At 37.8% G+C, this 23,013-nt stretch overlaps 2 protein-coding genes across 3 annotated transcripts in view; one reads left to right on the top strand and one right to left on the bottom strand.

Moving 5' to 3' along the window:
- The window catches only part of SOCS4 (suppressor of cytokine signaling 4), a 28,542-nt gene extending 27,061 nt beyond the window's left edge, over positions 1 to 1,481 (bottom strand). The window contains exon 1 of the mRNA XM_027849193.1: positions 1,318 to 1,481. The gene's annotated coding sequence lies outside the window, so the exon portion shown is untranslated. The remainder of the gene's footprint in view (positions 1 to 1,317) is intronic.
- Positions 1,482 to 1,735: 254 nt separating this feature from the next.
- The window catches only part of WDHD1 (WD repeat and HMG-box DNA binding protein 1), an 82,820-nt gene continuing 61,542 nt past the window's right edge, over positions 1,736 to 23,013 (top strand). For both annotated transcript variants that reach the window (XM_027849160.1, XM_027849161.1), the window contains exons 1-8: positions 1,736 to 1,817; positions 2,875 to 2,994; positions 11,381 to 11,492; positions 12,611 to 12,762; positions 14,069 to 14,180; positions 14,346 to 14,396; positions 15,508 to 15,603; positions 16,438 to 16,530. In XM_027849160.1, the coding sequence (XP_027704961.1) occupies positions 2,918 to 2,994; positions 11,381 to 11,492; positions 12,611 to 12,762; positions 14,069 to 14,180; positions 14,346 to 14,396; positions 15,508 to 15,603; positions 16,438 to 16,530 (693 nt within the window). In that variant the 5' untranslated portion in view covers positions 1,736 to 1,817; positions 2,875 to 2,917. The remainder of the gene's footprint in view (positions 1,818 to 2,874; positions 2,995 to 11,380; positions 11,493 to 12,610; positions 12,763 to 14,068; positions 14,181 to 14,345; positions 14,397 to 15,507; positions 15,604 to 16,437; positions 16,531 to 23,013) is intronic.

Below are 23,013 nucleotides of genomic sequence, written 5' to 3'. Positions count from 1 at the left end.
AGCAAAATCAATCTGAAAAAGGGCTAAATGGAACACTTTTAAAATCTACATCTGAACTGAAAGATTACTAAGATTATGATGAATAAGAACAACCTTTCAAAAGAAATTGTTTGAATCCTGCTTTTTAAAAATTTGTCAAGGATGAACTTCTACAATACAGAGATAAAGCTGAGGACAGAAAAGATAACATTTTTAAAGTACAAAGAGATCTGATCCACTTAATAGGAAAATTCCTAACTATTGTTTTCCAATATGCAAATTCTTGTACAAAGTTTAGTTTTTCAAAAACTAGTATGGTAATTCCATGGAATAAGGTTCTTCGACCTCAACTTAATTACTGAAGTACAAAATGGAATAATTATAAGGTAATCTGTCTCTATTCACTACATTAGAGGTCCCTAAATAATTACAGACCTGTTTTAGTTACTTCTACTTTGTAAGAACACATCAGGTTATTTTCCCAACAATCTCAACTTCACTGACAATTAACCACTGTTGGTTGCCAACCACAGGCTTTTAGACGTGTAAAAGCCCCACTCACTGTCACTTGCCAAATAGATTCCAAAAAAAAAGTCATACTGAACATTATGATTTGTTTTTAAGCATCTCACAAATTTAAAAAAATTAACGAGGGATAGGAATTGCATCAGAAGCCGGTAGTAGTCACTAACTAATTGCCCACAAGGTTGTGGTGAAGATCACAAGAGATAACATATGTAAATCTCTCTGTAAAGCGCTATATAAAAAGCTAAAACTGGAAGCTAAGGTACCATGAGAATAAACGAAACTTCAGAAGGCATCAAAAGTAGTGTTTCTTTAAATCACGGAGTCGTCTGGGGGAATGTAGGACAAGTCATTAAGAAAAAGCCTGCAGCACGGGGCTGAGAGCGAAGCATGAATGGTGTGCGCCGCTGCCAGGGCCGGCGGAGGGCGGAGGAGGCGGCGCGCGGCGCCGGCAGCGCTGGGCTAGGGGATGCGCACCGAGGCGCTCGCTCTCCGTGGTGCGCGAACCTGCAGTGAGAGAACGTTCGCCTTCAGTCAGGAATATCTGAATGGAGCAGAGAGCGAGGACGGGCACCACGCTGCTACCCACTCGCCCCAAACATCATCGAGACACTTGGCTGGAAAACTGTTTTTTAAAATTTTCCTCCTTTATCCCTCTGGGCTCTGCGGGGGGTCGGGGGTGTGTGTGACTGAACCTCTTTCTTCTCCTCCAGCGGCCAGGTCTGGGGGCAGTGGCTGCCTGGGGAGACGAGCTGGGTGTGGGGGAGCCCCGGAGCCGGAGCGCGGCCGCCCGTCTTCCCCTCCCTAGCTTACCTGCCGCGGCGTAGCTTGACCCGAGCTATCCAAGGAGCCGCCTCCATCGCCAAAGCCTTTCGCCCCTCGGCCCGGTGGGGGGTGAGGAGAGTGAGGCCCGCCGCTCCGGCTCCTCGTGCAGCCCCGCCCAGACTGCACCCCTCCTCCTCCTCCTCCTTCTCCTCAGACTGGCTCCCCTGGGCTCTCGTTCGGTTTCCGTCTCCGCTGGAGCCGTCTCCTCTTCCGCCCGCCAGCTAAGTCGACACCGCCACTTCCGAGTTCGACTCCTTCTCTTCCTTTCACAGCCGCTCCCCTCCCTGCCGGCTGGTCTCCTAGCAACCGCCTGTGTGGCGATGACGGCATCATCCCGCGACCCAGCTCCCCGAGCCTCAGCGCGCCTGGGGGTGGAGCCGGCTCATTAATGTCGTCATCTGTGCGACGGCAGAGCGCGGGAAACCGCCAGGAGCTTGACTGGTTTGTCCGCGGTTCTTCTTCGGTCGTCTTTTGTCGGGTTAGATTAGGTGAGTAGCGGCCACGGAGGCTCTGTTTTTCCGCCCTTTTGTCCACGGAGAGAATTACTACCTCGTTGTCTCCAGCTCCATTCTTGTCACGGTCCTGGGAACTGACAGCCCCTTGTCCGGGCTCTCCCGGTGTGAGACAGCTCTCACCTCTGTCCCCGGGCCCACTGTAAAGACTACACCATTTTTCCTTTCTGTTTCTATCTCTCTGTCTCTCTCTCCTTCCCCTTCTCCCTTTCCACTCCCTGTCTCCCTCTCTTTCTGCTGAAAGGTTTTTGTTGCTCCCTAACAAAACAACTCTTGGAAGTTCAGTTTTAAATTGATGATTTCATCTTAAGTGCTCCATCCTTCCTTCCCACCATCCCCATTCTTCACCTAAATGCATATTTGTCAGTTTTTATCCAATTCAACAAACATTTGTTAGGAGCCTGCTAAGGCACTGTGCTAAAGAGGATACAAAAAGAGTCAATACAGCCCCTGCTTTTAAGGAGCTACAATTCCACGGAGACAACATCCAAGCAAATTTGTACAAACAAGCTTTATACAGGATAACTAGGAAAAATTTAGAGAGGGAAGGCACTGTAATTAAGAGGGGTTGGGGAAGTGGAATTATTTGTCAGTTTATATTGGGCAGGTGTAGGACTAGTACTGATATAATTCAAGAAGGGGGGGGGGGGGTGAGAGGTAAAGATTCCAAATCAGAAGAACTATATTCTAGGAAATCAAAGAGTTCAGGTTATCAGTCAGCTTTTAAAAATGTTTAAATATTGTATTGTTTTCTTTTTTTTTTTAAACATAGCTGTCATATCACAATAATCAATTCTCCACAGAACCCTCCCTCATAGCAAAGATGTATAGTTAAACAAAAACAAACTCAGGCTTTGACCATATCTGAAAGCAAATATGCTTCATTTCACTCCTGTACTAGACCACCTCTGCTGAGAGGAAGTAATAGTTTCATCAGCTCTCTAGAGTCAAGGTTATTAATTACATTGGTCTGTGATGTTTATCTTCTAGTTTTTATTAGTTAATTTAAATTGACTGTATTTTAAAATTTTAGGTAGGTTTTCAGAGAAACCTATTTCTGATAGCAAAAGGAGAAGATGCCTGCCACACAAATGCCAATGAGATATGGACATCCAGAGGGACATACAGATGTTTGTTTTGATGATTCTGGGAGGTAATGTATTTTCCTAATATTTTATGCAGATATGAAATATTAGCATAGTAAACAGAATAATGTTTAAATGTGTAAGCTTTAAGAAATATATTTTTGTATGTTAAATATCCAGTTGACCCACAATTATTCAAATTATTCAAATAATATAATATAGAATCCCAAATGTCAGATCATAGAATCACAGACTTTGGAACTGTTTTACAGTCAGGAAGTCCTGAGTGTCAGTTTTTCACCTCTAAAATAGGGATAATAACACCTGAACCTCTGTTAAAATTAATTATCTGAAATAAAAGGAAACTGAGGACAAAGTTACCTTACCTAGCATCTATGATTTAATTTGCAAAGCTAGCATTTGCATATCAGATCAGGTCATCTGACTCCTCAGATGTCAGAGACCCAGAGTGATTTACAGAGCCAATTTTTAAAACAGAAAAGAAGAATTTTAAAAAATGGCAGAAACTTGTTTTGAACATAATTCAACTGGACAAGGCAGGTCACCTGACTAGTTAACGTCTCCTAGATTTTCTTAATCCTTTCCCAGAAGTCCTTGCCTTATAGGTAGTACCTTTTATAACCAGAAAGCATACTGGGAAAGAGGAACTTGTAGTCAGTAGTTGGAGTCACACACACTCATACCTCCCTCAACCCACCCATCTTCCTTAGAAGATTCTATTACTCAGCTTAGACTGTAACTCAAGAAAAAAAGGCAGCTTATCCAGTAAGACCGGAAAGAAGTTCGGACCCGAAACCTATACCATCTTCACAGTGCTCCCCTTTGCTATGGCCATGACAGAAAAACGTGTATCTAGCTCTGACTTTGGTAAGCTGGTCTTCATTTGCCAGCCTTCTTTCGCTTAGAGCTGTACCTGCTGAGTTCTCTCACAACAAGAGCTGTTTGTTTTTCAGGTCTACTAGATTTTGTGTTGTCCATAAGTGTGTGCACTTATGTACCAATGGTGATTGGAATCATTTTTGCAAAAGGCTTCGCACACTTTTTTGTGTTTTGACTGCAAGATAGAATTCCCGCCTGCTGTGCTAAGCAGGCCAGACTTCGGTTAAGTGAAGCAGACTATTTTTAGGGCACCTTTTCTAGTCCATTCATCATGCCAGGAGGTGAGCAGTGCAGTCTTTGAAAAAAGTTGCTCAGACACCCAGGGGGCTGCCAAATCCCACTGCTGCTTCCGTCCAGTGAGAAGATGACCTTGTAGCCTGGGCTGCTTGTGTGTAGGGTTTTGACTACAGCTCCCAGTGTTATCTGCTCCTGCTGCTTTGTCACTTTCCTGTTGCCACAGGACTTTGAGGTAGGTAAAAATGGCGAAATGGTATCAGTGTTGTCTTTTGACTTGCCCATAAGATAGATTTAAGTGAGGCAGAGTTGTGTGAAGTCATTGGATTCACTCTGTCTTCCAGAGTCATTAGAGTCCAGTGGCAAGACAAAAGTCAAGACAACTGGTGATGGCTTAGGATATAGTGGATGACCTTGGCCTCTTCAATGTCTAACAAAGCTCTAAACACTCCACAGTGCCTGCTTTAGCCACCTTCATGGCCACTGGAACAAATTGTTCTCATCCACCCATTCTGCCGGGTGAAGTCTTCACATGCCTGGGGTAGACACCTCCCTAACTCACGAAAGGGTATGAGAACCGTCAGTTACCCTCAGCCTGGTTTAGCCCATCTGCTGAAATTGTTTACTGGGATGTGGCTGCTATGCATGCTTCAGCTTCTTAGAGCCACAGGTGAGAGCTGAGTGAATCAGGTGGATACCAAAGGTGGAAAGCAACCCGAAAAGGGCAGCCCTCACATCAGAGGTACTAGTTTTCCCTGAACACCTGTACAGCTTGGAATATTGTGTAAGAAGACTGGAAAGGAAGAAAGGGGCCAAGTAGTAAAGAACATTGAATACCAAAGAACTCTATATTTGATGATAATAATAATAATAACTAATATTCATTTAGTGCTTACTATGTGCCAGGCACTGTACCAAGTGCTTTACAGTTATCTCATTTGAACTTCACAACAACCCAGGGAGGAAGGTGCAGTTATTATCTCTATGTTACTGATAAGGAAACTGAGGCAGACTGTTATCAAGTGATTTGCTTAGGGCTACACAACTAGTAAATGTCTGAGACCACATTTAAACTCAGGTCTTCCTGACTCCAAGCCCAGCACTCTCTATCCGCTGTACCTAGCTGGAGAGAATAGGGAATCACTGGAGTTTATTGAGCAATGACATGTCCAGACCTATACTTTAGGAAAGTCACTTTGACAGCTAAGTGGAGGATGAATTGGAGTAAGGAAAGACTTAAGGCAGGAAGACTAATTAAAAGGTTGCTAAAATAGTCCAGGTGAGAAGTGATGATGGCCTGAAGTAGAGTGGTGACTGTGTAAGTAAAGAGAAAAGAATGTAAATGAGAGATCCTGTGAAAGTAGAAACAACTCATTGGATCTGTAAGGTTAGAGAGAATAAAGATTTGAGGATGACATCAATGTTGCAAAACTAGGTGACTGAGAGGATAGGAGAGGGTTCAATAGAGAAGTGCTGAAGAAAAGAGTATTTGAGTGAAAAGATGAGTTTAGTTTTAGATATCTTGAATTTGAGATGCCTATAATAGGACATCCAGTTTTAAGTGTCCAACAGATGATGAAATGAGAGTAGAGCTTTGGAGAGACAAGACTAGACATATAAATCTGGGGATCTGCCTAGAATCTGCCAGTTTATGAAAGCAGATGAGATCAAATGAGAGTGTGCAGAGAAAAGAGAAGGGGGTGAAGACCAGAAACTTGGGGGATACTCGCAATTGGTGGGCGTGACATGGATGAAAATATAACAAAGGAGACTGAGGAGTGGTCAGACAGCTAGGAGGAGAAGCAAGAGAATAGTGTTATGAGAGGACAGTGTATCTAGGAGAATAGAAATATATATTATTATTATATATTATTATAATAGTAACATTAATATTGATAACATTAAGATAGTTTATCAACATTATAACTAAATAATATAATCATAATATTATGATATTGAATAGCATAAGTACTATTTTGTTATATTAACAATAGTAATTATATTATTAATATTATCACATATTATATTATCAATAATATTATCAATATTATATTATCAATAATAATAAAAACTGGTATTTCTATAATACTTTAAGATTTGCAAAGTGCTTTACAAATATTTTTTCATTTGACCTTCACAACAACTCTGGCAGGTATTATTCTCATTTTACAGATGAGAAAATTGAGGCAGAGGGTGGTTTCATGGCTTGCCCAGGTTCACCCAACCAGTAAATGTCTGAGGTAGGATTTGAATTTAGGCCTTCTTAACTTCAGGTCCAGTGTTCTATCCACTGTACCACATAGCAGCCAAGTCAGCATGTCAAATTCTACAGAGGTCACAAAAAGTGAGGATTGAAAAGACACTAGGTATTGGCAGTTAAGAGATTATTGATAAATTTAGAGAGAGCAGTTCCAGTTGAATGATGAGGTCAGAAACCAGATGCAGAGAGTTTTTGAAGAAAGTGGTGGCATTTTTTAGCATAGCCAAGAAGGTGGAATAAAGGCAGAGACTTGCTTGAGCTCTCTCCCAAACCCTTTCAAACACCTGTAAAAAAAATGACTCTAATCAAATTCTACAACAGCAGAACCCACAAAAAGACAGAGTGAAACAAATTTCCAGCCTAAAACCACCTGGAAGATCGACAGGAAAGGTCTGTTGCACCAAGCTGAGAGAGGAGCATAGTCTAGCGCAAACTGCGCCAGCACAGACCAGGCCTCAGCAAACCTGGAGCAGGCCTCAGGGGACTCAATACTGGCAGCAGTGGTGATGTCCAGACTTCTCAACCCACAAACACCAAAGACAACTTAGAAAGTCAGAAGGAAAGGTCTTTCCGACATGGGTGAGAGAGGAGTATAATCCAGCCCCTGTCCCAGCACAGCCTCAGGGCAGTGGGAGTGGCAGCAGAGGTAGCAGTTGCTTCTGGAGCTCTTAGTCCACAGACAGTAAGGGGATCAAACACCTGATTAGAAGGAGATTACAGGGGTCTCTTTGCTGGCACTGAGGCAGGATTCTTTTGCTTTGCCCATACTTGGATCTGGGTGGTAGTCCTGGGGTGAGGAGGAACACTGGTATAGCAGAGTTTGTGGGAGAAGTGGAGAGAGAAACCTCCTCACAGTTCCAGGGCAGAAAGGAATGCTTGTGGTCGTTCACAGACCAAAGCACAGGCCAGGAGAAGAGTAAACAAACACCTCTCCTTAGACCATACCACCTTGTAAGAACTGAAAACTTACAGGTCCCTAGGTTATCTCTGAAAACAGCTGCACAAAACCCCTGCAGCTTGGGACAGTAAGCCCTCCACACTGGAAGCAGAGCCCTACCTTAACAAACAGTTTAAAAGTCTAGGAAAATGAGCAAACAACAGGAAAAAAAACTCAGACTATAGAAACTTACTTTGGTGACAGGGAAGATTAAAACATACACTCAGAAGAAAATGACAACAAAGTCAAAGCTCTACTTCCAAAGCCTGAAGAAAAATATGAATTGGTCTTAGGCCATGGAAGAACTCAAAAAGGATTTTAAAAAGCAAGTAAGAGAAGTAGAAGAAAAATTGGGAAGAGAAATGAGAGTGATGTAAAAAAATCATGAAAAAATGAGTCAACAGCTTGCTAAAGGAGATAAAAAAAATACTGAAGAAAATAACACCTTAAAAAATAGACTAACCCAAATGGCAAAAGAGGTCCAAAAAACCAATGAGGAGAAAAATGCCTTAAAAAGCAGAATTGGCCAAATGGAAAAGGAGGTCCAAAAGCTCACTGAAGAAAATATGTCCTTAAAAATTAGAATGGAGCAAATGAAAACTAATAACTATATGAGAAATCAGGAAATTATAAAACAAAACCACAAGAATGAAAGAATAGAAGACAATGTGAAACATCTCATTGGAAAAACTGACCTGGAAAATGGATCCAAGAGAGATAATTTAAAAATTATTGGACTACCTGAAAGCCATGATCAAAAAAAGAGCCTAGACATCATCTTTCAAGAAATTATCAAGGAAAAGTGCTCTGATATTCCAGAACCAGAGGGTAAAATAGAAATTGGAAGAATCCACTGGTCATCTCCTGAAAGAGATCCCAAAATGAAAACTACCAGGAATATTATAACCAAATTCCAGAGTTCCCAGGTCAAGGAGAAAATATTGCTAGCAGCCAGGAAGAAATAGTTCAAGTGTTATAGAACCTCAATCAGGATAACATAAGATTTAGCATCTTCTACATTAAGGGAGCAGAGGGCTTGAAATACAATATTCCAGAGGTCAAAGGAGCTAGGATTACAACCAAGAATCAGCTATGCAGCAAAACTTAGTGTAATCAATGAGGGGGAAAAATTGATATTCAATGATGTAGAGGAATTTAATGCATTATTTTTTTTTCTTTTTCTTTTTGGTGAGGCAGTTGGGGTTAAGTGACTTGCCCAGGGTCACACAGCTAGTAAGTGTCAAGTGGCTGAAGTCACATTTGAACTCAGGTCCTCCTGACTCTAGGGCCGGAGCTCTATCCACTGTGCCACCTAGCTGCCCCAAATTTAATGCATTCTTGAGAAAAAAACAGAGCTAAATAGAAAAATTGACTTTCAAATGTAAGGCTCAAGAGATACATGAAAAGGTAAGCAGGAAAGACTTATTAAAGTTGAACTGTTTACATTGCTACATGGAAGGATGATATTTGTAACTCATGAGACCTTTCTCATTATTAGGATAGTTGGAGGGAATATAGGGCACAGGATGGGTTGAATATGAAGGGATGATATCTAAAAACAGAAGAAGAAAGTGATGGCATTAAGTGTAGCTGACTTTTTCAAGGAGTTTTACTGAGAAGAGGAGAAGAGCTATAGGTTTCATATATATACATACATATATATGTTATAGATTAGTTAGTAGGGATAGTAGAATAAAATTAGGGTGTTTTTTTTTAACTTTGGGAAACATGGGCATATTTGTAGACAGAAAGGAAGGAGCAAGTAGGTAGGGAAAAAATGAATATGTAGTGGGGGCAATCTTCTGGAGAAGATAGGAGGGTGGAATCAAAGGTGCTTATAGAGGCATTATGCTTGACAAGGAGGGCTATTCCTTTAGATGCTGTGGGGAAGAAGAAAATAGTGAGGATTGATGTGAGAAGAAGGAACTCTTGGTGAATGGCTTCAATTTGGGGGGGGGGGGTTAGGCAGTGGGGTTAAGTGACTTGCCCAGGATCACTTACAGCTAGTAAGTGTCAAGTGTCTGAGACCGGATTTGAGCTCAGGTCCTCCTAACTCCAGGGCTGGTGCTCTATCCACTGTGCCACCTGGCTGCCCTCATGGCTTCAATTTTTTCAATGAAATATGAGATGAGTTATTCTGCTGAGTGGTTTGGAGACGAGTGTTGCGGGAGGCTTGATGTAAGAAGAGAAGATTATATCTGGTTAGATAGAGAATTAATTTAGGAAGTAGGAGAATTGCCTTTCTTCTGTGAGGGTGCAATTGATATTAGATAATAAAATAATAATGAATTTGAACCAGTTAGCACTTTTATGACTTCCTCCAGACCCATTTAGCAGCACATGACTAGAACTGAAGAAAGTGCAGGGTGGGAGTAATCAAGGGTTGTGATTGAGTAAAGTGTGTGGTTGGCAATAGGACAAAGGGGCAAGGGATTTGAGAGAAGAGCATAGTGTAGAGTTGAACTGGTTTACCAAGGAAGGGAAGAGAGTGTAGCCAGTACAGGAGTAGCCTGAGGAAAGTTTTGAGCATGAGACTGGTTAGAGTCAATGGTGAGAATGAAGAATAGAGTTGGGGGAAGTGTGTCATAGGGAAATCTGGAAAGAAGAAAGATATCAGATAAAAGAATTTCTGAGTTCTTGAATACAGCAGTGATATTCTTTTGGGTGATGAAATTATCAAGTGTCTTACTCTTCCTATGTATAGTTGTGAGGTAGATTAGGTTGGGGAACTTGGAAATTGTAGTATTTGAGGGAACATCAATATGTATGTTGAAGTCTGCCACTATCATGGTAGGATTTGGGGTGGAGAGAGACAGTTACTAAACTCATCAAAGAAGGAGGCAAGATTCCTTGGATGTCAGTAGATAATTGCCACTAGGATCTGAAATGGGTGAAAAATTTGGATATGGTAAACTTCAAAGGAAGAGAGGTTTTTAAGTGATTATTATTACTATTATAATAAAAGGAGAGTCTGGAAATGCCAGTAGGAAACAAATCTTCCACCAGTGAATGATAAGAGGAAAGAAAGTGTAGCCAGTGCTAGAAAGTGTGGTCAAAGAAACAGTGTCATCAGGAGGTAGGTAGGTCTCAGTGAATGCCCCAAGATAGGAAGGAGAGAAAAAGAGGTTTAAGATCACAGGAAGAAAGCACAATGAAATGGATGGGCAGGTTTGGAGTAGAATATTTCTGGGTAGGGTTGAGGTGGATAGGAATAAAGGAGTAGTAGTTGGTGCTGCGGGGGCAGCTAGGTGGCACAGTGGATAGAGCACCAGTCCTAGGGGCAGCTAGGTGGCACAGTGGATAGAGCACTGGCCCTGAAGTCAGGAGGACCTGAGTTCAAATCTGGCCTCAGACCAAACACTTGACACTTACTAGCTGTGTGACCCTGGGCAAGTCACTTAACCCCAAGTGCCTAAAAAAAAAAGAAGAAGAAGAAGTTGGTGTTAGGAAGTAGGTTTGGTGTGAATGAATCTAGGCAGAATATCAGAAAATAAAGATGGGTCTTTTGGAGGAAGCACATTCAAGATATATGTATATCAATATAGTTCAAGATTGTCCCTCAAAGTCTGACGTCAAGGCAGATGGTGTCACTTTTTTCTGGGAATCCCTGAAAGACCAGAAGAAGGTATGGTCTAGGGATTCTGGGAGCCCAGTCAGGAGGCAGGAGGTCGTAGTAAGAGGTAGGCCTTCAAAGTCTTATATGTGACCTGTATGTTGTATACAATTCATATAAACTGTGAATAATTGAGCTCGTATGTTTCTCATGCTACTTACTGCTTGATATTTTTCTTTCAGCGATCATGAATAACCATCATCTTAAACCATCATCTTAAAATTTAGACCAAGAAGGGGTCCTTAAAAATCTCGTCCCATTTCCCCCCTTTATTGTTTTTTTTAACAATTGAAGGAAGTTAATGGTGTCTTTTATTTAGATGTGATAAATGTGAGTAAGTTTATCAAGTGGAAGCTTGAATGTGTAAATAAAAATGGCTACAATGTGTGATTTTTTTTTTATCATTTAATAGGACAAAAAAACCCCTAAGTAAGTACTATAATATGTTTGTTTGAGTGTGGGTTGTGTATTTGCATATATAGGTATATACATGTAATTTTTTTTAAACAGTTGTATCGTGACTTGTGGAAGTGATGGAGATGTGAGAATTTGGAAAGACCTGGATGATGATGATCCTAAGTCTATTAATGTTGGAGACAGGGCTTATTCATGTGCTTTAAAGGTATTAAAAATGATTATAAGATCTTTTTGTTAAGAGATACTGGCTTAGTAGTCTGAATCTCATAGTGTGGCAAACTAATGCTTTTTCAGAAGCATATATAATCTTTTGTCTGCTCTTTAAGAAATAAAAACATCAAGGAATGAAAAATATCATCTATTAAATACATTTAGTAATATGGACATGATTTTCAAACTTTTTTTGTTGTTTTTTTGTTTTTATATTACCTTCATTTCTGAATGTTTTCCCTTCTTTTCCCCTGTATCCTTTGTTTAAAAAAAGAAAAAAAGAAAAAATTTAGCAAAATCAATCAAAGCATTAAGTCTAATACTATATTCAGTATTCTACCCTTAAAACTCCACATCTTAGGGCAGCTAGATGGCGCAGTGGATAGAGCACCAGCCCTGAAGTCAGGAGGACCTGAGTTCAAATCCGGCCTCAGACCAAACACTTGACACTTACTAGCTGTGTGACCCTGGGCAAGTCACTCAACCCCAGTTAGCTTAAAAAAAAAAAAGTTGCCTGATAACTCCACATCTCTGCAAAGAAGGAAAGATTGTAATTTTTAAAAGTTAAGTAATATTTCTTGCATAATGGAGTACTTGTGCTAGAAATCCAGCAAATTCAAATAATAAAGGACAAAGGCATTTTTTCCCTTTAAAAATGACCTTTACCATATCTGTCCTTTTCTTGAATGTTGGAGTAAAGAATGATAAATCAGATTTTAAAATGTTACCTTTTGAGGGGCAGCTAGGTGGTGTAGTAGATAGAGTACCAGCGCTGGAGTCAGAAGGACTCAGGCACATAAAACTTACTAGCCATGTGACTGTGGGCAAGTCACTTAACCCTAATTACCTCTCAAAAAAAAAATTAAAATGTTGCCTTTTGACTATTTCCTAATGTCTTATGCTACATAATTAAGTTAATGATCTGTTGATTATTAGAGAAATGGAAACATGTTTTCAGAGTATGTTTTATAAACTGTCAGGTATTCCAAAGGTACTCAAATTTTGAATATGGAAAAATTTTGGGTCAATTTTAATCCATCTTGTCAAATATTTTTCATTTTACAATTCTGTAATTAATTCTTGTGTTTTGTTTTTTGTTTTTTGTTTTTTTAGAAAGGAAAGTTGATCACCTCAGTGTCTAATAATACTATTCAAATTCATACTTTCCCTAACGGAGCTCCAGATGGTATACTGACTCGATTCACTACAAGTGCAAACCATGTAGTCTTTAATAGAGATGGTGCCAAAATTGCTGCTGGATCTGGGTAATGTTTGAAGTTGGAAAAACTAACTGTTTAGTACAAAATGACCTTGTTGGGAACAGTTGGTATTGGAGTGAATGTGGAAGGACAGAAATGCTGATTTGAACTAGTCCAGTTATTCTGGATTTTAGTTTGACCTAATTAGGCAAGAAAAGCAACTCAGTATTCCACACTGTATACACCAAGGACTTCAGTGATAGAGGTCCATTATATCCCAAAACATTTGTAGATTTATGCTTTGTGTTAGCAAAGAGTTAGAAACAAGGTGGTTGTTCATCAATTGGGGAATAGATGAAAAAACTGTGGTTTGTGAATGTACTGGAAATATTAACGTAGTGTATGAAATGGCTCAGAAATTCAGAGACAGAGGGAAGATTTGTATAAATCAATGTAGAGTGAAATAAGCAGAACTATGAGAGCAGTATATACAGTAACTCACAGAGTAAGCAAAAAGATCACTAAAAGAAAATTAAACCCTAAGTAATTGAAAAATTAGTGATGCTCCCAGAAAACAGACTGCAAAAAATATCTTACTAGCTCTGACTCAGAGGATGTGGAGATTATACATCTCACCCTTATTACCTGTAAGACTTAGGGAAAGTAAGTTAACTTACCTGTGCCTGTTTCCTCATTTATAAAATAAGGTGGTCTCTGAGGTACCTTCCTGCTCTGGATCCATGATGCTACAATCTTATGCCCAAGTTGTTTTTTTTATATCTGCTACTATGTCCCATTATTCTGGATTTTAAAATAGTTTTAGGATTATAAACTCCTTGAAGGCAGGAACTGTTTCCTTTGTAACTTGACACTGAATTTTAGCATATTACTTCATAGCTGATTCTCAGTATATGTTTTTGATTGAAAAATAAGGATACAAAGGTGAATCTTTGATGTAAAATCTTATTAAAATACTTTTGTTGAAGGCTAGAGAAGTGAACCAAGTTTAGATTCTTTTATTTGAAATTCCTCTTGTTTATTAGGGATAGGGAAAATTATGAGTTGCTTTGGGAACAGGTTCAGTGATAGCTAGGGTACCCCCATAATTTTTAAAATATGGAATATTTCAATTGGAAATGGAGAAGAGCTTAACATGTAATCAGTGCAGATATTTACTAAGTTATTAGAATTTTAGACATGTAATTTCAGATTATATGTATAAGCAGAGCTGAAAGTTAAGTGAGGTAAAAATCAAATATTGCTAAAGTACTTATATTATTATTTTGAAAGTAAATATAATATAAATAAATAGTTTTTAAAATGGCTTTCTGTTTTTACTTTTATTCATATATAATCATTTCATTGTTTATAGTGATTTTATGGTGAAAGTTGTGGATGTGATGGATAGTAGTCAACAGAAAACATTTCGAGGACATGATGCACCTGTGTTAAGTGTTTCCTTTGATCCGAAGGACATCTTTCTGGTAGTTTTTTAATTGTTTTCATTTATTCCCCACTATTAAATGTGTGTTTTTATGTGCAATTTGATAAACTTGATTTGATTAAATTTGATAATTTGTTATTTCTTTTATCATTTGGATAGAGCTTATGAATAGAAATATACCTTTAACTTTTGTTTACCCACTCAGGCATCAGCAAGTTGTGATGGCTCAGTTAAAGTATGGCAAATCTCAGATCAGGTAAACATCCATTTCAATTTAAATATTTGTGTGTATTTCCTGATTAGCCTAGATGTTTACTGTTTATGATATTGCATGATATCATTAATCTGAATAGCCTAACAACTACTTATGTGAGTAACTTTGTCTCTTTTGCTCATCTCTGAGTGGCATTAGATGGACTTTTGTCTATTCACATATTTGTGTGTTCTATAGAAACATAGGAGATCAAAGGGACATATAAGTAAGTTGTATTTATAAAGACCTGGAATTATGTTTATAAAACCTCCAGAGGCTTTTTATTTCTTTAAGGACAAAACATAAACCCTTCTAGTGGTTATTTAAAGTCTTTCAAATCCTGGTCCCAACTTACTTTTCCAACTGTGTTGCATGCTATTTGTACCCTGGACTCACACTACTGTCCAGCCTTACTGGACTGTATGTTTCCTCATATACAATTGTGCATCTCTTGTCCCCCATGCCTGAAATATATTCCCTCCTCTCTGCCTGTTAGGATCCCTAGTTTTCTTGAAGTTTCAGATCAAGTGTCACCTTCTTCATGAGGCCTTTCCTAATTTTCATTCCCCCTCTTACCTCCAACTAGTAATTAATTACTTTTTTTCTACTTTATATATTCCTATAGATGAATTAACTAGCATTTATTAAGTGCCTCTATCAGGCACTATACTAGGCACTGGGGTTACAAAGATAAAAATAAAACAGTGTCAGTTCTCAAGGTGCCTACCTATATATGTGCATTTGTATTCCCCAATAGAATATAAACTGGCACATACAACAAATGCTTATTGAATGAATGAATGCATACTATCTATATATAGCATATATATTATTATTAGTAATAATACTTTAATATTTATACCCTATCTACTTCTGAAAGCACTCACAATATTAATCAAATATTTTACACATTTATAATTTGAAAAAGATTAACTTAAATATAATTAAAACAAATTTGCTGCTTTGTCATTTTGTGAGAATTTTTGATTATTTAAAAATAAAATTTTAACTGAAAAGCTAATATTATGTTGCTTCAAAACCTGTACATTTGAATTCTGCATACTTTTCTGAGATTTTCACAAAGGGAAATAATTTTCTAATTTTTTAAAATCAGACATGTGCTGTTAGTTGGCCATTGCTGCAAAAGTGTAATGATGTGATAAATGCAAAATCAATATGCAGACTTGCTTGGCAGCCAAAAAGTGGGAAGGTAAGTAAAATTTACAAACATTTTAACCTTTATTTTAATTTTTTGCTCAAATCTGTCAACTTTTGATTGTGAGGCCTTCAATATACTCAGAAACTTCAGAATCTAAATCAAAGGTAATATGGAAATAATTTAAGACCTTTTTTTCTATTGAAGTGTTCAAGATTAAAATGGCACTTTAAGAATTGTATGTTCTACGTTAAAAAAAATACGATTTTTATTTCTCTTTCATTAAAAACCCCAAATTTTTGCACTCTAAATAATTTTTTTTTTTGCCACATTGAAATGGTAAAAGTTCATGTGTTTTTCATGTAAATTTTTGTTTTGGATTTTGGAATTAGCATTAGAAATACATAGTATTCTTTCTGTCAGTCTGTTAACAATTGGAAATGTGTAAGTAATTGTAAAGTTTAAAAACTAAAAGCTACTTTCAGAATGTTGAAAGAATTCTAGGTTTTTTGAAGATGGATACTAGTCTCCTCTCTAAGGCCATTCCATTGCTACATCTCCTTGTCATAGGTCATCCTCATCAGAGGAGAAAAATTGTACAGCTTTAAAGTACTTAGTGTTTGGATATCCATTTTTTAAGTAGTAGTTGCCAGTTTTAAAGTAACAGTATTATATACCACAGGAGTCTAATAAGTTGAGGAGAGTAGGATAGACTTTGCATAGTATTATATTAAAAATGTTTTAATTAGTAACAGATAGCTTTCTTTTTTCTCATTATAGTTAATGCTCCAATAATATACATTAAAACTTTCTTTTATTTTTTCTTTTCTAAATTAAACTTAGCCCAAAGTTGTTTAGTTTGATTTAAAATATTTATCTTTCTAATAGCTACTGGCAATTCCAGTAGGAAACGTCATCAAGCTATACAGAAGAGAAACTTGGAGAAATGAATTTGATCTTTCAGATAATTTCATCACTCTGGTAGGTTTTGTTGATTACTTTTTCAAGAGAGAGAGATGAATGTTTAATGCACACTGCCTAACTTGGTAGGATAAACTCGGTTGTCTTTTGTATTTTATTCTTGATGTCGATGCTCTAGTTCTGTTTTTCTTGCCAAATCTTCAGGTTGCAGTTATAATTATCATACAGTAATCATAGATCATATGACACTGTGTGATATATAGTTTTTAAAAATATACCATACTAAAATGCAGTTTTCATTTAAAAATTGATACTTTTTTTTTAACATTAGTCATTTCCTGGTATATTCTTCCACCTTTTCAGTGAACCCTAATAACAAAACAAAGCTTAAGGTTTTTAAAAAAACACCTAATAAAATAAACTATCTGATTTTTTTAAAAAGAGAAAAACCAAATTATTCATATTAAAATTAAAAAAAAAGAATTAAAAACAATTGAAGACAATGTAAAGGAAGTTATCAGAAATGATTTTGCCTAATTATATGCTAACAAAATTGATAACTTAGAAGAAATGGATGAATATTCATAATAATGTAAAATCCCAGATTTTCAAAAGAAGTAAACCATTTAAATAATAATCCAGTATCAGAAAAAGAAATTTAAAAAACAAAAATAAAATCCTAAAGAAATAAACTACAGGACCAGATGGATTTCTAAGTGAATATCATTAAACATTTAAAGAACAATTTTAATTTTACATAAATCATTTGTAATGATACGAAAAGATGGCAGTCTTCCACTTTATATGATAGAATATGGTTTTGGTACCTAAACCAAGGAGAGACAAAGCAGACAAAGAAAATCATGGACCGATATCCCTAATGAATATTGACATAAAAATTTTAAATAAAATATTAGCAAGTAAGCTTTAAAAACATATTAGAAAAATTATATTCTTTGACCTGGTTGGGTTTCTATCAAGAATGTATGGTTGGCCCAGTAGGAGGAAGAACATAAATGTAATAAATCACATTAATAATATAAATATTAAAAACACTATAATAATATCAATAGATGCTAAAATGACTATTAACTCTGGAAAGCCTGTCATAGTACTATTACTGTTTATTAGAGGTAGAAATGCTAGATGTAATAAAAAGACAAGAAAGAGAAATTAAGACATAATAATTATTATGAAGAACTTCTAATTCTAAGAAGAAACAATTATATATATTTAGAAAACCCTTAAGAGTCCATGAAAAATTTAAATAATTAGTCAGTTCAGCAGAGTTGCAGAATATAAAATAAATCCACATAAATAATCAGCATTCTTGTGTGGCGTGAGCAAAACCCAGCAGGAATAGCTAGAAGAGAAATTTTATTCCAAGTAACTGTAGAAGGTACAAAATATATGGGAGTTTATATATGAATCCAATTTTAAAAGACATTCTTGAGCAAATAAAGACAGAACTAAAGAATGAGAAACATTCATTGCTTATGGGTAGATTGAGCCAATATAATAAAAATAGCAAGTTAGTTTACTTATTCAGTGGTGTATCAATCAAACCATCACAGAAATATTTTATTTCTAGAAAGAATAATAATGAAATTCATATTGAGGAACAAAAATTAAAAACATCTCAAGGATCATAATAAAAAAGGTGGGAAGGAAGAGGGTCTGTCAGTACCAGATCTTAAGTTGTTGTATAAAGCAGTAATCATCAAAACAATTTGGTTCTGGTTAAAAAAATAAAGATGAATCAACTGAACAAATTAGTACACAACATACTGAAGAAAATAAACACAGTAGCATAGTGTTTAATAAACCCAAAGACCCCAGTCTTTGTAGGGGAAAGACTCACTGTTTGACAAAAAATTACAGGGAAAACTGACAGCAGTATTGTAAAAATTAGGTTTAGACCAACACTCACACCATATACCAAGTTAAACTCCAAATAGGTATATGATCTGAATGTAAAAAGTAATATCACAAATTAGAGGAGCAAAGAAGAAATTGTCTTTTAGATCCTACTCATAGACTTCTTTGAATATGCAAGAGAAAATGAACAATTTTGATTTTATAAAACTTAAGTTTTTGCACAAACAAATCTAATGTAGTTAGATCTGCTTTAGAATATTATCTGTAAAGGCCTGCTTTTCTACCATCAATGGGAAAAGGTTTGACTTTGAGTGAGAAAGCTCTGTTGTTGAAATCCCAACTATCAAATACCCATTAACTATGTGACCATAAACAAAAACATACATATACGCCTATGTGCCTTCGCAAAGCCTATCATATGAAATATTTAATAAATATTTAGATTGGGGCAGGTAGGTGGCACAGTGGGTAGAGCACTGGCCCTGGAGTCAGGAGAACTTAAGTACAAATCCAGCCTCAAACATGTACTAACTGTGTGACCCTGGCAAAGTCACTTAACTCTGATTGCCTCCCCCTTCTCCAGAAAAGGTGGGGAAACCTATAAATGGAAAAAATCTTTGCAGCAAGTTTCTCTGATGAAATTGTCATATCCAAGATATATGAGAAATTGATATAATCTTTTCAATCTGAGAGCCATTTGCCAGTAGATAAATGGTGAAAGGATATGAACAGGCAGTTCTCAAAGGAAGAAATCCAAGTTAGCAATAACCATGTGAAAAAAATGTTCTAGATCACTAATAATTAGAGAAGTGCAAATTAAATCAACTTTGATATGTCACCTCATACCTATCAGTCAAAGATGACAATAAAGGAAAATGACAGATATTGGAGGGGCTTTGTGAAAACATGCACGCTAGTGCACTGTTGGTAGAGCTCTAAATTGGAAGAAAGGAAGGAGGAAAATAAGCATTTATTAAGCACCTCCTATGTGCCAGGCGTTCTGCTAATCACTTCACAAGTATTTCTTTGGATACTCACAAGCCTTGGAAGCAGGTGTTATTATTATCTGTGGAGCAGCTAGGTGGCGCAGTGGATGAAGCACTGGCCCTGGAGTCAGGAGGACTTAAGTACAAATCCAGCACAGCTTACTAGCTATGTCACCTGGGCAAGCCACTTAAACCTGTTTGCCTCAGTTTCCTCATCTGTAAAATGAGCTAGAGAAGGAAATGGCAAACCATTCCAGTATCTTTGCCAAGAAACCTCAAATGGGATCATGGAGAGTTGGACGTGACTGAAATGACTCAACAACAATTATTATTTCTATTTTACAGTTGAGGAAACTGAGGCAAATAGAGGTTAGATTTAGACTTACCCAGGGTCACAGAGCTAGGAAATACCTGAGGTCAGCCTGATGCCAGATTTGAACGTAAGTATTCCTGGTTCCAGGAACTGGTCCAGCCATTCTGGAAAGCAGTTTGGAACTGTGCCCCCAAAGCAACAAAATTTTGTGAACTTTTTGACCCAACTATACCGTTTACTAGAATTCTCTAAAGAGAGATCGAAGATAAAGGTAAAAGGCTTATATGTACAAAATATTTATAGTAGCTCTTTTTGGAGTTGCCAAAAATTGCAAACTAAGGGAGTATCATTCTGTTAGGGAGTGGCTAAAAAGATTGTGGTATATGAATGTAATGGAATATTATTCTGTTATTCCTGACTTCTCCCTCATTCCACATATCTAATCTGTTTCCAAGGTCTGTTGATTTCACCTTTACCACATCTTTCAAATACATCCCCTTCTCTCCCCTGACCCTGTCACCAGTCTGGTGCAAGCTCTTCTCACCTCACAACTAGACTATTACAGTAACCTTCTGATGGGTCTGCTTGCCTCAGTTCTCTTCCCACTCCAATCCATCCTCTATTCAGCCACTAAAGTTATTTTCCTGAAGTTCAGATCTCGTCATGTCATCTCCTATCCCTCCATCCCCTATACATACACTCAGTAAACTTTAGTGGCTTCCTATTGCCTCCAGGATAAAATAAAAAACTCTCTGTTTGGCTATCAGAGCCCTTCATGGCCTAGCCTTCTCGTAACCTTTCCAGTCTTCTTACACCTTACTCCATGACACATATTCTTAGATCCAGTGAAACTGGCCTCCTGAGTATTCCACAAACAAGACACTCTAGCTCTCTGCACTGGGCATTCTCTCTGGCTGTCCCCCATTCCTGGAACACTTCCTCCCCTCCCCCCTCCCCAGAATACTGACCTCCCATGACTTCCTTTAAGTCCCAACTAAAATCCCATCTTCTTTAGGAAGTCTTCCCCAAACTCTCTTTAATTCTAGTGCCTTCTCTCTTTTAATTATTTCCTATTTATCTTGTATTTAGCTTGCATAGTATATATTTGTTTGCATATTGTCTCCTGCATTAAATTGTAAGCTCCTTGAGGGGGATGACTATCTTTTGCTTCTTATCATATCTTCAGTGCTTAGCACAGTGCCATGCACATAATAGGCACTTAAATAAATATTAACTGATTACGAGAAATGGTGAAATGGACAGTTTCAGAGGAAACTAGAAAGAATTCAGTGAACAGATACAAAGTGAAGTGAGCAAACTAGGAGAATTTCTTCATTGACAACAACATTGTAGAGAAAAACGACTTTGAAAGACTTTAGAACTCTCATTAATGCCCACCTTTCTTCCAGGAGGTGGCAAAGGAGTAACTGGCCTGCTCTGTTGCTAGTGCTCTTTCCCATTCCTCCCCGCCAAATACTACTTCTCTGGGAGTGACTTTTAGTATGGGAGAGTGAGAGGATGTATTGTATTTCATTAATAAGGAGTGCAGACAGTTGCAAGAAAAATTTATAGTATTTGTCAGTTGTAGAATTCAGTGTCTGAAGGTGTAGAATTCAGGGTAGCTTACATATGATTTGCTTTTGTAAAATCAGTTGAATCGATTGGAGGCTTCTGGTGAGGATTATTCTTTATTCTTTTTCATATGGATAAATTGGGGAGTTCTAAATACTTTGCTCCATAAAGATGACTTCTCCATCCAGCTAATTCCCAACTGGTCAGCAAAGGAGTAAGTAAAGTTTTTAAAAGAGATAGATTTGATTGATTAAATTTTTGCCCCTTATAATGGGCAGGCCTGACCCAGCCTGATCGTTCAATTTAGGTTAGATATTAAAATGATACACTTTGATAGTTAGCAAAAGGTTTACTTAGTTATAGCATAGTAAGAATGCTGCAGCAGCACTTATCTTGAATAGTCACTCAGTGCATCTGATCAGCGTTGGTCTGGTGTGGTGACTTGTGGCTTTGGGACATCCACCACATCTGTAGGACCCAAATCCCATATGGCTGGGTCTTTTTACTTTAGGTGACCTGGAAGCCTTGTCAGTATGGTCAGAGGTCAGTAGGAAGCTACATTAACTGAGTGGTCTGAGCCTTAGCAGCCTGCCATTCAAGTCTAAAGGACAGATTTATCAGTCAGTCAGTCATCATTTATTAAGTGCCAAGCACTGTGCTAAGTGCTAGGTGTATAAAAAGAGGCAAAAGAGAATCCCTGCCATGAAGGAGCTGGCAGTCTACAAGCAATGACATACATACAAACAAGCTATTTACAGAATAATAAGGAAATAATTAAGAGAGGGAAGGCGCTAGAATTAAGAGAGGTTGGGAAAGGCTTCCTGTACAACATGGGATTTTAATTGGGACTTAAGGAAGCCTGGTAGGTCAGTGGTTAGAGTGGAGGAGGGAGAGCATTTCTAGGCCTGAGAAACAGACAGAGAAAATTCCCAGAGCTGAGAGATGGAGTGTCTTGTTCGTGGAATAGGCAGGAGGCCAGTGTCACTGTATTAAAGAGAATGTGGCAGGGAGTAAAGGGTAAGAAGAGTGGAAAGATAAGCAGTAGGTTATGTAGAGATTTGAACACCAAATAATACTTTGTATTTGGTTCTGAAGGCAGTAGGGAACTACTGGGGTTTATTGAGTAGTGGGGTGATATGAACAAACCTGCTTTTTAGGAAAAAACTTTTTTTTTTTTTGGTAAGGCAATTGGGGTTAAGTGACTTGCCCAGGGTCACACATCTGGTACATGTCAAGTGTTTGGTCTGAGGACGGATTTGAACTCAGGTCCTCCTGACTTCAGGGCTGGTGCTCTATCCACTGCCCCACCTAGCTGCCCTAGGAAAAAACATTTTTATATTCATCTTTTTCCCATTACTTTATTCTGACCATTGTAGTTGTCTATAGTATGAATTGCTGAGAGGTAGCTTTTTTATTCTACCATCTCTCTAGTCCAGACTGGTTTTTGTTGTTTGTTTGTTTGTTTGTTTTCCGCTAGGCAATGGGGTTAAGTGACTTGCCCAGAGTCACACAGCTAGTTAAGTGTTAACTGTCTGAGGCTGTATTTGAACTCAGGTCCTTCTGACTCCAGGGCCAGTGCTGTATCCACTGCGCCACCTAGCTGCCCCCAGACTGGTTTTTATAAACATTTCTCTTATCTCCACAAACACAAGTTAAATAGTTGTATTATTAGCTACAGTTATTGGTAAATAGGCAGGCAAAGGATAATCTCTCAAGAATCAGATTCTCATAAATGGGGGAATGCTGGGAATTTCACTCTTGTTAAATGTCCATTTTTACCCTTGTAGGATTATA

The sequence above is a fragment of the Vombatus ursinus genome, unplaced genomic scaffold (assembly GCF_900497805.2).
Source record: "Vombatus ursinus unplaced genomic scaffold, bare-nosed wombat genome assembly UNPS02007284.1, whole genome shotgun sequence".
Lineage (NCBI taxonomy): Eukaryota > Metazoa > Chordata > Mammalia > Diprotodontia > Vombatidae > Vombatus > Vombatus ursinus.
This window is presented reverse-complemented; position numbering and strand designations above follow the sequence as displayed.